At 39.1% G+C, this 14,438-nt stretch overlaps 1 protein-coding gene across 5 annotated transcripts in view; it reads left to right on the plus strand.

Moving 5' to 3' along the window:
• Positions 1 to 14,438, plus strand: part of LOC145452961 (sulfotransferase 1B1-like) — a 44,567-nt gene that overhangs the window by 10,038 nt on the left and 20,091 nt on the right. For 3 of the 5 annotated variants that reach the window (XM_080331089.1, XM_080331091.1, XM_080331087.1), the window contains one exon: positions 989 to 2,397. In XM_080331089.1, the coding sequence (XP_080187215.1) occupies positions 989 to 1,342 (354 nt within the window). In that variant the 3' untranslated portion in view covers positions 1,343 to 2,397. Of the gene's footprint in view, positions 1 to 988; positions 2,577 to 3,806; positions 4,023 to 7,328; positions 7,495 to 7,551; positions 7,790 to 14,438 lie in introns of those variants that run through there. The other 2 variants (XM_080331088.1, XM_080331090.1) reach the window with 2 other exon arrangements.

Here is a 14,438-nt window from a genome sequence, read left to right on the forward strand (position 1 = left end):
GAAGTCCTGATCATTCCACAACATTGTCACCAAGTATAGGCTACAACGAAATCGGTATGGTTGAAAAAGTACCAAAGTAATGCATAACAGGCATTATATTATTTGTGGTGGCATAAATGATATATATTTTAGGGTTACCATATTTTGGAAATCTGAAAAGAGGACACTTTTTCCAAAGTTTCAGAGTTGCAATACCGGAGGACAATCCTGAAAAAATGGTAAATTTCTGCCACTTCGTGATCGGTTGACTAAAAAAAGGTCAGCTGTCCTGCTCGGATCCCGAAATAGCCGCCGGAGCGTTACTTGAGTGCTGTTTCACTTTATCTCAGTCGAATTTTGCCTAACCAAAATTATCAAAAAACAGGACAAAATCTAAAAAAAGGACATTTGGGCGTCCTCCGAGGACACTTTCAAAAAAGTAAAAAAATGAGCACAAATCCTCTTAAAAGAGGACGTATGGTAACCCTAACATATATAAACTTGGACATCTTAAATTCTGTTATGAAGTCACAATGAGTGATACTCGATTACTCGGCTCGTAGGTCGTAGCATAAGACGTGATTCAGAATCAAATCACTCAGGTACTCGATTTTGCCCAGCCCTAGTGATGATACATACTCCTATCTTGGCCATCATTGGTTTCAGCTTGCAGGCATGTAGGCGGGCCGTCCCAAATTTAATTTATTTTTGCGAGTACATTTTTGTTAAATTTATTGCAAACCATACGTTTAAATATGATGGAGAAGATAATAATATTTACTAAAAACTAAAATCAACGTATAATTTTAAGAGTAGGTTTACAGGAATGTTGAAGTCGCAGTCGGAATAGTCCGTTCTGTGAGGAAATATTAGGAGCCGGAGTCGGAGTTGGTTCTGTGAAGGAAATATTAAGAGTAGGAGCCAGAGTCGGTATATTAAAAATGTGTGGAGTCGAGGTCGAGAATGAACCGACTCCACAGCCCTTATTGCAACACTGTTTACTCGGTAGGAATTCCGCAAAGATCCGAGTCGAATCTACTTCACCACGTACGAGACTCTGCAAGCGGACCTGCCCCGCGAAGTGAAGTCCATCGCCGAATTTCTTGGCCGCGACCTCTCAGACGAACAAATTAACACGATAGCGGAACACTGCACCTTCGAAAGTATGCGAAACAACAAAAGCACCAACCATGAGGGAACGGCCGAGGAAGGGGCATTCGATTTTTCGAAGTTCAAATTCATGAGAAGAGGCCAGGTCGGGGACTGGAAAAATTACTTCACCATCAATCAATCGGCGGAATTCGATGATTTGTTCGAGAAGAAGATGGAGGGAACAGGACTTGAAAGCAAATTTGAATTCTGAATGCTTCGTATCTAGCTCTCATTTTCTGTACTTTGAAGCAGTGCTCTTCATCCGTTTTCTTCGTGGTACACCCTTTTAACGTTTTCTCAATACCCGTACATCCCTGAGCCCTGACTACATAATAGACCGATTCCACAGTAAGCCTAATCCAGAAGCGTTCAACCTTTTTGCTCACGGCCGTATTTCGATCATTGATATAGCATACGGCGGATTCCAGCGGAGAGTCGTCATGGCCCACCTGGGCGAGAAATATACTCACATTAAATTGGCTATTTGGAATTTCAAACCATCACTGAGATCCCTTGTGGTGTTCTGTGCCATCATTGATTTCTTGAGATATACCTTGCCCATTAACGTTTTTAATTATAGCAATAGCAACGGAACATCCCTGAAGGCTTTCTATGCACCAAAATAATGAGTATAAATGCTAGGAAAAATTATTGGGATCCGTTATCTGGTCGCGCGGAGTCGAAAAGTATTTCAACCTGGTGAATGAATTTCCTCGATAATATTGGTATTTTCATGTAATACAGAGGTGGCCATCTGGCCAACCTTTTCGACCAAAGGGTCACATAAGATTTACGAACCATTGCGCGGGCCACTTGAATGTTGATGACAATATATTAGTCGTCCGATAGGAGCGAACCGGATTAGGTAACGGTGAAAACAATCCCGCCCTGTTTTTCGTTAGTCAGCCAACAATTAGCGCGACAAAGGCTATTCAGAAGCATTTTGTGCTCGACGCGAAAGACTCATTCGCGCTTTCTCGTTTTTCCCGTATTTGTCAAGCTGATAAGGGACTGATGCTGTTCACTGTTCGTTCATGTTAGTTTCCAATCCCCCGTCGAGTGTATAAATATTCGGGCTCACGCAGATCATTATCTATTGCGTGCAGTTGAGGCAGGATGTCTATGCGTGAAGAGATTTGGAGTCCGCATTTCGGCATATCGGGTGTAATTTCCATCACCATTGTAGTGTTTTTGACTGCTAAAACGACATTTAACGAAATTGAAAAACTAACGGATGTTGATTACACATATATCGTATAGAATGAATGATTGTAACTGCTTGTCAATTTGTCTGCATATTTAGTTTTTGAAAACCTACAGATTACTTTGATGCTAAAACATCGCTATGATAGTCGCACTAATCGCCGCGTCCAGTCTGGCAGCTGTCATCGGTATAGCAGCATGGAAAATAAGTTCTTGCAGAGAAATAGATATCAAAGGTTTTGGTGAGTAAAACAAATTATCTGCCTGATTCGTCTATCTAGCGCAGGGGTGGGCAAACTTTTGAGCTCGCGGGCCGCATTCAACATCTGAATCCATTCGCGGGCCGCACTATATAAAATTGGGATTATAAACCAAAACGCAATATTGATATTCGATTATATAGTGACGACATGGAGATAATATACGTAAGTGCTTATTTAAAACAAGCCAAACATTGCTTTGATGATATCGTGCACGCGTCAGAAACATATAGTGGCGAGATTTCATAGGCTGGCGGACCTCAATAACCAATTTTTCAAAACTATAGAGATAAAAGTGGGTTTGCCCGATTCTTAGAACAGGATTGACATTTAAATCTGTGAGCAGCGATCTGTTCATAGATTTACTAATTCAACTTTTGGTTCAGTTCCAGGACACACAATGCTGACAGCATCATAACCATGTTAGCTTCAAACACGCTTCTACTATGTGTAGATAAAATATAAATACCCCAATTCTACGCATACAAACGAATCTACCTAAGACACGCCCGAATCGTTTTTATAAGCACAACACTAAAATAATTGAAACTTGGCTGGCCAATCTGAAATCCCACTCGTGATCCAAATTATGTCGATCTCGTTGCAGCTATATCCGCTGTGATATCAAGTATTTACCTTAGATCAGTGATTCTCAATTTTTTTTAAAGACACGCCCCCCCCCCCCACTTACGATGGTGAAAGATTTCGCGCCCCCTTATCGTCATATGACGAAACGCAACCAGGATGCTAGCAAGCCTAACGGGTAGTTTGATGGCATGGAAGGTTACGACTGTGAATGAGATATATTGAAATATGTAATTCAGACTAAATACAGAGCAATAACTTCGAATTTGATATAAATCGCGCGGAGCGCGAAAATTTTTGTTCAGTTGCGCTCAGCTTCGCGCCCCCCTTCAGATGCTTTCAAGCCCCCAAGAGGGGCGTGCCCACCAGTTTGAGAACCACTGTCTTAGAATTATCATAGTGAAATATACTAAGAAATAGTTAATCAAGTCCCGGCATTAATTCGATTTTTAGTACGCCTCTTATCAATATTAAAAAAAAAGTTTCTTTAGACTTTCGCGGGCCGCACAGAACGGTGTTGCGGGCCGCATGCGGCCCGCGGGCCGTAGTTTGCCCACCCCTGATCTAGCGTCTCTGCTTCAGATTCATGTTGAGTGCGCACACAATTAAATCGATTTTCCCTTTTAGTAATCAACAACATCGTCGTAAAACTGAGATTGGTCAAGTTACTTTCCATGATGGGCTTGACTGAACGAATGAAATCTGACAAGCCCGTGAAATTCGTCACAAGAAGCGGAATCGAGTACCTTGCGGAATCGCCGATTTTCAAAGTAGTAGTGGATCACGTGTGGGAACTGGACATTCGAGACAGCGACGTGTTTGTCGCAACCTACCCGAAGTCAGGTTGGATCCATGGCGAAATTACACTTCCCAAAACTGAATGTGCCTGTAGACAAATTGGAGGATCACACTACTTCCAATATTCACGATATCACCATATGCACGCAGCTATAATCGAGTAAAATTACGAATATAATTAATACGACACAGAATCCGCAATCAAACTGTATCCTATATCCATTAAATCTCATGGTTCTTCTGATAATCTATATATCCTTATTCCAATCAAAGCTACAATGACTCATCGTCAGCTGGGGTGTTTTAATCGCCCGTCCGTTTTATGTCATATTCCATTGGCCTACTCTTCAGATCACCTTTTCAAATTGGGAATAATTGAATAGTATCAGCTGAAAATATTCGGGTTCATTTCAATATGAATATACTATTCAATTGTATATTGAAGCTCTGTACTTCCAAGAAGCTTTCAAATAGGGAATAACAGATTCACGAAATTGCTCACGGTGCCCTCAAGGAGAGAGAGAGTCAGTCTTTATTTAATGACCTGACGCAATTCCAGATGTGGTCAGTAACGAATTATACTTCTACTTTTTTGAAGTACTCAAGTAGTTTTCCGCTACTTGGGTACTTACTCAAGTAGATCTAATTTACCGCTACTTCTACTTGGTAATATTTTGTGATCTAATTATTTACTTTTCGCTATTTTCAGTTTGTCAAGTTGAAGTATAGTTTAATCCTCCAATCAGGAAGATAGCCTGAGGAATTACGGTGCTGTTTTGGCGGAGTATCAACATTTGATTTTCATAAAAGTTGATTAAAGCCCAGAATTTTCGTCACGCTTCGCGCACAGTGGACATGGAGTGACCAATATAATTTGACTAAACTATTGGTGAATAAAATTTGGGTAGCGGGTTGCGTGGTTCTGTTCACACCGCATTGTCGCCCATATGAAATATTTCACCACAGTATATATGGCCCATCATAACGTTTGAAACTGATGTTTTGAAATCTAGCATTTACTTATCATATCGTAATCTAGCATTCCATGACGTGTCCTAATCTGGAAAAGTGGGTTCTGACTTTTTTTTTAGCTTTAGACCTGTTTTAGTGTACCAGCTTTGAAACTTTCTGGACTAAAGACATGAAATACATTTCCGCTTTTAGAAGTGGTATTTATATTTCTCTCTCAATTGCTAGTATCATACTTTGAGCTCTAATTAGTTTCAGTTCTTTTGTCTGGAGAATATACATGTTGAAGTATAAAAGCAAGTGTAGTAATGCCTTCAATTTCCAGAAATAAAGCTACACAATATAGCATATTTACGGTCCATCATATTTTTTTATTAACGTTTACAAATCGCGCAAAGTGTTTACATCATATCCGATACAACTTCTCCGTATTGCTCTTCGATTAAACTACGAGTCTTATAATATGGGGGAGTGCGCCATACCATTATATTTTCTGAAACGGGCTGTCCGAGTATCGCATTTCCATATCAATACTATCATTTTCATTCCATGATGCGGACGAATGCTTATGCTGTTGAAAATTGGATACCTCCTGGTATGCATCAATATGAATCAAGCTCTGCACCTTTCGCATAGCTCCATTTGCAGCTTTTAATAATCCATGCGAACTAATTACGATCGTTTTCACAACTACTTACTTACTTACTTGAGTAGATTTAGGGTCACTCAGTTGTACTTCTACTTTAAGTATTCTTAGGTTGCTTATTGAAGAAGTACTTCTACTCGTACTTGAGTAGACTTTTCATCGCAATTTCTACTTCTACTTGAGTAACTTTCTTGACTACTTTGACCACCTCTGCGCAATTCCGAACACCATAGGAGAGTGCTAATGATCACCTGTAGGAGGCAGTGTTGGGATCAAGTCACTACCTTCGAGTCACGAGTCATTTCGAGTCATTGCACATTTTGACTCGAGTCAAGTCAAGTCAATCTATTTTCAAAGGTGACTCGAGTCAAGTCAAGTCACTCGATTTTTGGAAGTGACTCGAGTCAAGTCGAGTCAAGTCAAGTCAAGTCACGAGTCAAGTCACATTTCAAGTGAAATTGGCTTTCCGAAGTATGAGACATGATTACGTCATTGCTATTTGCTAGCTGTCTGAACTACAGATTGAGTGGTCATTGATTCCGAACCGATGAACGAATATAGAGTTAAATATAAACGCAAAAGGCGCTGCATCGCTCACATGTAGGCCTACGTAGAACTGTTTAACTGCGTAATTGCATAGCCTCAGTTTATAGTTACCAGCCAAAATAGAGAATAGAGAAACAAATTGATAAGTGGCAATACATTACCCATTTACAAAAACATATGATACAATTCGAGCCTGCGCCAATGGTTGAGCTTGAGAATTATATAAACTATAGTCGAATTCAATTTCAAAAAAACAATAGGTTTGGTTAAGGTAAGAACAGAGAACAGAAATAAACATGTGGCTATGTTATTACTTTACTACTAGAGTTACGACAGACAACGTTAGCTGTAAGCTTCGATCACTTCGTTTGGGGTCAATTTATTTGTGAGAGAACAATCGAGGTTCAGTGAAACGCATCATCATTGAATGATTGGTCGCTCTCACGGGTTACACCAGCGTTTCGCGAACAATCCGAACATATGCAAGATACGGTGATTTTTATCGACATCGATTACTTGATGACTTGAAATTGACTCGTGAATTTTGCTCCGAGTCACGAGTCAATCCACATTTCTGATACGCCGAGTCAAGTCAAGTCAAGTCATTTTAGCAAAGTGACTCGAGTCAAGTCAAGTCATGCGAAAAATGTGACTCGAGTCTGACTCGAGTCAAGTCATGACTCGAGTCATCCCAACACTGGTAGGAGGAAGGATATCGCTCCCGCCATAATGAATTTCCTGACTAACGCCCTGATATTTCCACTCGCTGTGGAATTTGTCCTCGCGACGAAACCATACGTTAGAGTTTAAACTTTGTAATTCCACCCCTAAATGCAAAAGAATACTTGGATATGACGAACAAGGCCACTTGCGGTGTATTCACAAAACCAACATAATTAACAACAACACTAAACTTTAATATAATCACAAATTCGATGTCCAATCCAAATCCGACTTGAGTTATGTTTCATGACAATCCAAATTCAACTGGAATATGACAGGTTTCTAATAAAGAAGTATCATATACCAGAACAGCGATATTTGTGAATGTGATATAATTTTACGATGATAATAACTGATACTCATTCATTTTGACAGGCCGATATTCAGATCTATTTTTATGTGGAGAACAAACGTGGCAACCATTCATTTACTTTGATCATTATGAGTGACGCATTGTAAAATTCCAGGTACAACATGGATGCAAGAAATCGTTTGGCTTATTTGTAACAACGCCGACAGAGACGCTGCAAAACAGACAGTACTGACAAGACGAAGTCCCTTATTGGATCTTATAGACGTCGGAGACACGCTTGGTTTTCAATCGCTTGAAAAATGGCCATCTGATAATCAGAGGTTTGAATAGATGTAAGTGACGTATGAATATTGTATGTCTGAATAATGAAAATTCAGAATCATCAAAACCCATCTACCCTTTGAGCTTCTGCCTCGAGACGTAGTAGTTGGAAACAAAGGGAAAATTGTGTACGTGGCTCGCAATCCTAAAGACGTGTGCGTGTCTTACTTTCATTTTCATCATATGGTTTTCTCTTGCCCTAAAACCGGAACATGGGCCGAGTTCCTGACAAATTTTAGCAATGGGGATGTTGCACGCGGTGACTGGTTCGCCCACACCATGAAGTATTGGGAGGTAGGTCAATTGGAACGATTTCATGTCCATGAATTCATTTTAAGATCCAAGAACCAGTGTCCGGACGCGGCCTACTTTGTAACTTACGAGCCGTGAGCAGCATGTGCCGCTTACGTACCGTATAATTATATGGTAGGGTTACCATCTATTGAAAATATGAAAAGAGGAAACTTTTTCAAAATTTTCAGATTTGTAATACCGGAGACAAATGATAAATTTGCTGCACTTCGTATGGTTGGTTGACTAAAAAAAGAAGAAAAAAAGGTCAACTTTTTGGCTCAGCCCTAAAATACAGTTTTTATTTCCCATTGTCAGTTGGATGACTATAAAAAAAATTTAAAAAAAAAGTTCAACTTTCCGGCACTTCATGGCTAATTTACTGGATTTCAGTCAAATTTAGCTCTGTATTTAACCAAAATTCTCAAAAAAGAGGACAAATCTAAAAAAAAATAACATTTGGCCGTCCTCCGAGGACACTTTCAAAAAAGAGGACAAATCCTCATAAAATAGGACGTATGGTAACCCTAATATATGGCGATAATAGTGGTGAGTAGTGTAGTCGATCGCTCGTGATGTGGCAGGGGTTCTTATGGGCGGGGTGGTGAGGTGCCTGAAAACCGGGGGTGGTGAGGTGACCCTTATCTCTTATGGCGGGGGTGGTGAGGTGCCATTGTGTCTTATGGCGGGGGTGGTGAGGTGACCCTTATCTCTTATGGGCGGGGTGGTGAGGTGCCGTGAAAACTCGTGGTCGTGACTCGCCTTTTTTGCTATAGGCGGTGGCGGCGATTCGCCTGTCGTGTATTCTTACGGGTTCTGTGGTGATTCACCGTGTTCTTATCGGCGCGGTCGTGATTCGTACTTTCAGGTATCTCTCGCGTGGTGTTGAATATGCACGAGTCACCAACAATAACCGCACAAACGGAAACGTGGCTTGTTGTGAGGATTAAGTAGTGCGACCTATATTTCGAATGACCTGCGCGCTGAATTGTTTCCGTGCAGTTGTGTGCTACTATCGATTATTACACTAGACCGGTCAGTGTGAAATAGTTTGATCGTAAATTATGATATATGATGTCGTAGTTTAGTCGTACCAGATGACCGATCGTGTTCTCTTTCCTCGCTATTGATTGCTACCTGAATAATACTTTCGGCTTATTCACACCGCTGTTTCGCGCCTACAGAATAGTCTGCTGTTCACAGTCACAACTTCATCGCGATAGCACAATTTTCACACCTCGATCAGTAGAACAACACCGCACTAACCCAGTTGTCGAATCACATAGGTCAGACAATTTACGCGAAATGAAATATTGTATTGTGGTATACAAATATGCAAACTATTCTTTCAATTCAACAAGTCTAGTTAACGAATCGATTTTCAAGCTACCGACACAGTTTTTAACACGAGTGAGTTGATATTTCTTCCCGGGTACGAGCGAGGCTTTGTTCCATTGATCCAAAACCACCTCGCCAGTATCATCCTTCAATGTAAAACTGTATAATTTCAACTCCTTTCCGACACCAGAATTGACCGTCTTCTCCTCTCGAGAAACACAAGTAGCGGCGATCGAGACGTATTCATCTTTATTTCCGTATACCGATTCACAGGTCAATAATGGGTATTCTTCAGTCGTATGTCTCGATTTTCCATGCAGAGTTACTGACGAAGCCCGTCCCAGTAATACAGCAGGTTTTCCAGTAAACTTGTCAATTTGGACCCAACCGGATTTGACCATGAGTTTTTTTCGTTTGGAGAATGCTTTCTCAATGACCCCGAACAATTCACGATTGAAACACGTGAAAGATATCTCTTCGTTATTGCCGTCGATGAATATACCTTTGAGATATTGGCTAACGCCACCTCTTTTGGGTGATGAGACGAATTTGACACCGACGTGAAAATTTGAAGTTGCTCCGACTTGCATAGTGTTGACGCTGTTCGATGTCATATCGTTTGATAAAGTGGGAGTCATCAGTGTAACTCACTACACAAATCAAGTTGAATCGTATTTGAATGTATTGATTCGACCCAACTCAAATCCTATTAACGCGATCTGTTGAATCGAACGTAACCTGAATATTACTGACGCCAACATTCACCCTCATCGGATCATTCACACATTCCACGCCGCTGTTTCAACACTTATAGAATCAATACCAACTATCTCTGACCCGATATTATTCAATCATTTTGGTAATTTGCCAACTTTAAATCCATTCGCGGGATGTACTAAAGGTAAATCCAAATAATCCAGAATGAAATATTTGGACTTGGACATTGTGTGAATTGAAATAGGATTGACAAACATGACTACCAACTTTGATCCAGCCACATTTCAAACTCAAAAGAATTATTCACAATATTAACAATTGTTAAAAATCTAGTTTCACTTACTTGATTATATCATTACAACTCACAAATTTGAATTAATTCATCCTGGTTGTATTCGTATGCTCTATCTTTTTATTCAATTGTAAAGGTTGTTACTATTCTGAAGACAAAGTATTTACTAATCGGCGCATATACGATTTGACTTGGACATATTATATTTTGAGTATACGAGATTTGAATGTCTGAACAATAACTGAGAATTAATTTATCACAAATAAATCCGTATATTACAGCGTAAAAGATATTGGGGTGTCAGCAACTCTGTACGGTCGTAGTTACAACCACATTAACTAATCTACCCAGGCAACTCGTCATGATCATTCCTGAAATCAACACAAACACGACCACTGACTTGAGTTAACCGCGAAACACCATCAAGTTTTAAATCCGCTTGCAGCTGACGGATTATTCGAATGCATCGATGGGGAATATTATTGAACTCGTCGGTATTGTTACTTCAACAAATTACACCGACTGCGAAAGTTAATATCGAATGGTAAGACTTGATCACATATTTGTTGATCACAGACATGACGAAAAAAACATTACCGAGATTTTATAAACTAGTCATATTACTCTACACATCTATCAATATCAAAATGCGAGTCATCCAATTTTTCTACTAAAGTAACATTGCACTTTCGGATTCGAATTCGGTATAGTCATACAAATTGTATTAAATCCAACATCAAAACAAAAGGAATTTTTTTTTTGTTTATTGAAATCAAATCATTCGTCTTCGACTTGTGCTTTTCTAGATTACCCGCGACAATTCGTTTCGAGTGAGTTGTAACCAAAGTCAAGATATCTTTGTGTCCACAGATATGGAAGATGAATATAGCTAACGCAATCACGAATCGACGTTTCGGAGTATTTCACGGGTGTAATAAACTTGTTAGTGTCACCTATCTAAAAGTACGCACGCGTTCGATTTCCATACCGACTGTTGCGATGTTTGGGATTCACTCACAATAACCACGGGTGAGGATTTAACATCAATGTCGTTACTGTCGGAATTTGCGACAGAGAATTGAAACATATGCACTTTACAGAGTGTGAAAATATCACTTTGAGTATCGAGTACCGTTCGAAGCTAGCGATCAATTCTTAATCATTTCAGTAACTCCCCATTGTGCGTGCTAAATGTAAAATATCGCGAGGTTATACACTCTAAGACTTTGATTATTGTAAAAGTAAATTGTGATATGTTTGTTAGATGCATCCAATTCAACTAGAAGTGTCTAGTATCCAACACTCGTAATATCAAAAAAGTACTTGCTACACTGTTATTTGCTAAACGTGTTTTGCATTGTTGTTCATTTCTAGTATTGATTGAAATTGCTTTTGAACCCTCAAATAATAATTCCCGACATGAAACTAAGCCGCCGAAAGTCGTTACCATCACAAAGAAACAATTTGCACGATGTTTACTAAATGTATCCTATAGTTAGGTGTACTGGAATTATTTGTAAAACACACACACACACACACACACACACACACACGATCAGAGAAATTGGAAATTTTTCCGTTGTCATTCGCTAAAGTAAATGTCATCACAATACTCTGTCACTAAAAGACGTTACTTGGACGTGCTTGAATTCTAGACATAGTTCTGATTTACCCAACACAAGGCCCAAGGACAACCCTAGTTTCAGCCGAACACAGATATCCAAAATATCACACACTTCGCTATTCCTAAAGCACAAACACACGATACAAAATAATACTTGTTGTGTTGTTGCGGCATCATCACTCAACAATATCACCCTCAATACAAATGATGTTTATGTGTAACATGCTATTGATTTGAACCACACCCACCTGACGGAAGAGGATTTACTCAATCTTTACAAAATGTATATTGACCAACATCACATCACCGGATTGTATCTGTTCCGCTGGATACGAGTTATGTTAGTTTAACAGTAAACAAATTTCACCCTCTTGGATTATGAACTCAATGCGTTAGCAGTCATTCAATATTTTGTTTGTGTCAACTAGTTACTTGGTATGTTACTCCACAACTCTTACAAAAGTACGAAGGATATTAACATCGCACTAAGTAATTAACTTTACTCGATATTCTCGCATTACGAAACTAAAGAATGGTTGGTTAGACTCTACAAACTGTTTCGATATCACAAGACCTTTATTGTCTGAATGGGTGTTCATGTGTCTTAAGAACCAAATAATTCAACACAGCACTAGTACCAACAGAAACATCAGAGTTGTTTACACAAAAGTTTGTATGCGTGCAGTATGCGAATACCATGTGTAAGTCCAGCACAATTGTGGTATCCATCCGGGTTTAGTTAACACAATTTACGACACCGAGGTCACCTCATCTTTCGTAAGACAACAAACCAACCAAGGTTTCAGGATATGTCCATGTCATAGCAATAAATCAGCTACTCCAACAACAGAGTACATATGTTTTCTAGTTACGGTGCTTACATCTTACACACAAATCAATCTACTTTGCTAACAAAAAGTGCTGGGTCATCAAGTGATTGCCCTAACAACAAAACAGCTAAACGTACTATCATACAAAATGGCCGTTATAGTCACCAACGGTACATGGTACAAGTAACAAGTCTCGAGAATCCAGTTATTGAAAAAACATGAAAGTGTTTCTCCTGCGCCAAGTCGTTATGTTGACGAAAGCGTATATTGTAATATCATGATCGATTTGCATTCGTTGGTCACAAAATGTCACTACTCTAAATAATTATTTTTCACTCAAACACAAACGCATACTTGTCGCCAATCGTTTTCATCAAGCACGAGTTCAAGAAACCTGCTACGACATGAATTGTTATTTTTTTATGTTGTGTAAATAGGTAATAATTAATTTTAGTAACACTATATGAACATCATCTAGTTGCGCGAATAGATTTACACGTGGTCTTGTGGTTTTAATCGAAGTATACAGCACGGTCTAATGTAGAGTCATCTCTACTGTACAGCAACTCGGTAATCGAAATGCATTAAAATTTAAACAACGATCTTGTTTCGTCGCACCAAAAATATGTTTACTATCGCGATACTCTGCACAGGCCGTGTAAATCCTTTTCACACTCGTAATAGTATACCAACAGCTACCGGCGACAACGTTTAACAATACCAACGACACTAAAAAACGATACCTACCCAAGTAAAATTACCATTTTCACCTGGAGGTCGGTCGTTACCCGAGTAGAAATACCATTGTCCTTTGGAGATTTATCGTTTACCCAGTGTAACAATCCCCTTTTCACTTGGAAATATATTTTTGACCTGGATAACAAACCCCTTTTCCCTTGGAAATCTATTTTTGCCCTGGATAACAAACCTTTTTCACTTGGAAATATATTTTTTCTCTTGGTAACAAACCTTTTTCACTTGGAAATATATTTTTTCTCTGGGTAACAAACCCCTTTTCCTTTGGAAATCTATTTTTTCTCTGGGTAACAAACCTTTTTCACTTGGAAATATATTTTTTCTCTGGTTAACAAACCTTTTTCACTTGGAAATATATTTTTTCTCTGGTTAACAAACCTTTTTCACTTGGAAATATATTTTTTCTCTGGGTAACAAACCTTTTTCACTTGGAAATATATTTTTTCCCCGGGTAACAAACCTTTTTCCCTGAGCAACAAACCATTTTCACTTGGTGGTCCGTCGTTTACCCGAGTAAAAATATCATTTTCCTTTAGAGATCCGGCGTTTACCCAGTGTAACAATACATTTTCACTTGGAAATCTGTCATTTACCTGAGTACCAATACCGTTTCACTTGGAAATCTATCATTTTCCTGGGTAACAATACCATTTTCGTTTTGAAAACTAACCACCACACCGGGTCAATTTGATATTTTTGGATATTGTTACAACGGACAGTGACAATATATACACTAGGGCTGTTCAAAAATAACTTTTTTTCCTGAATCTTGCTGGTTACTTGATTAAATCGTTAGGTTGCCTTAAAAAACGACGCACACCAAATTTGAATTCATTCCGACAAATATTCGCGGGTTACGTAGAGTTTGAAAATTTTGGATTTGCCCAAAAACGAAAAAAAATTTTTTTTCCAAATTTTTCTGCCAACCCCATGAAATTGTTGCGCTGTCTTCAAAAACTATGCAAAACAAATTTGACTCAATTCCAAGCCGTAGAAGCGGAGTTATTTCAGTTTTTATTCGATAATTCTGGGATTATCCTTGATTGGTGGATAATCCAAGAATTATCACCGAAAAACTGGAATAACTCCGCTTCT

The sequence above is a fragment of the Botryllus schlosseri genome, chromosome 12 (assembly GCF_051294905.1).
Source record: "Botryllus schlosseri isolate E-star chromosome 12, Bs_hap1, whole genome shotgun sequence".
Taxonomy (NCBI): Eukaryota; Metazoa; Chordata; class Ascidiacea; order Stolidobranchia; family Styelidae; genus Botryllus; species Botryllus schlosseri.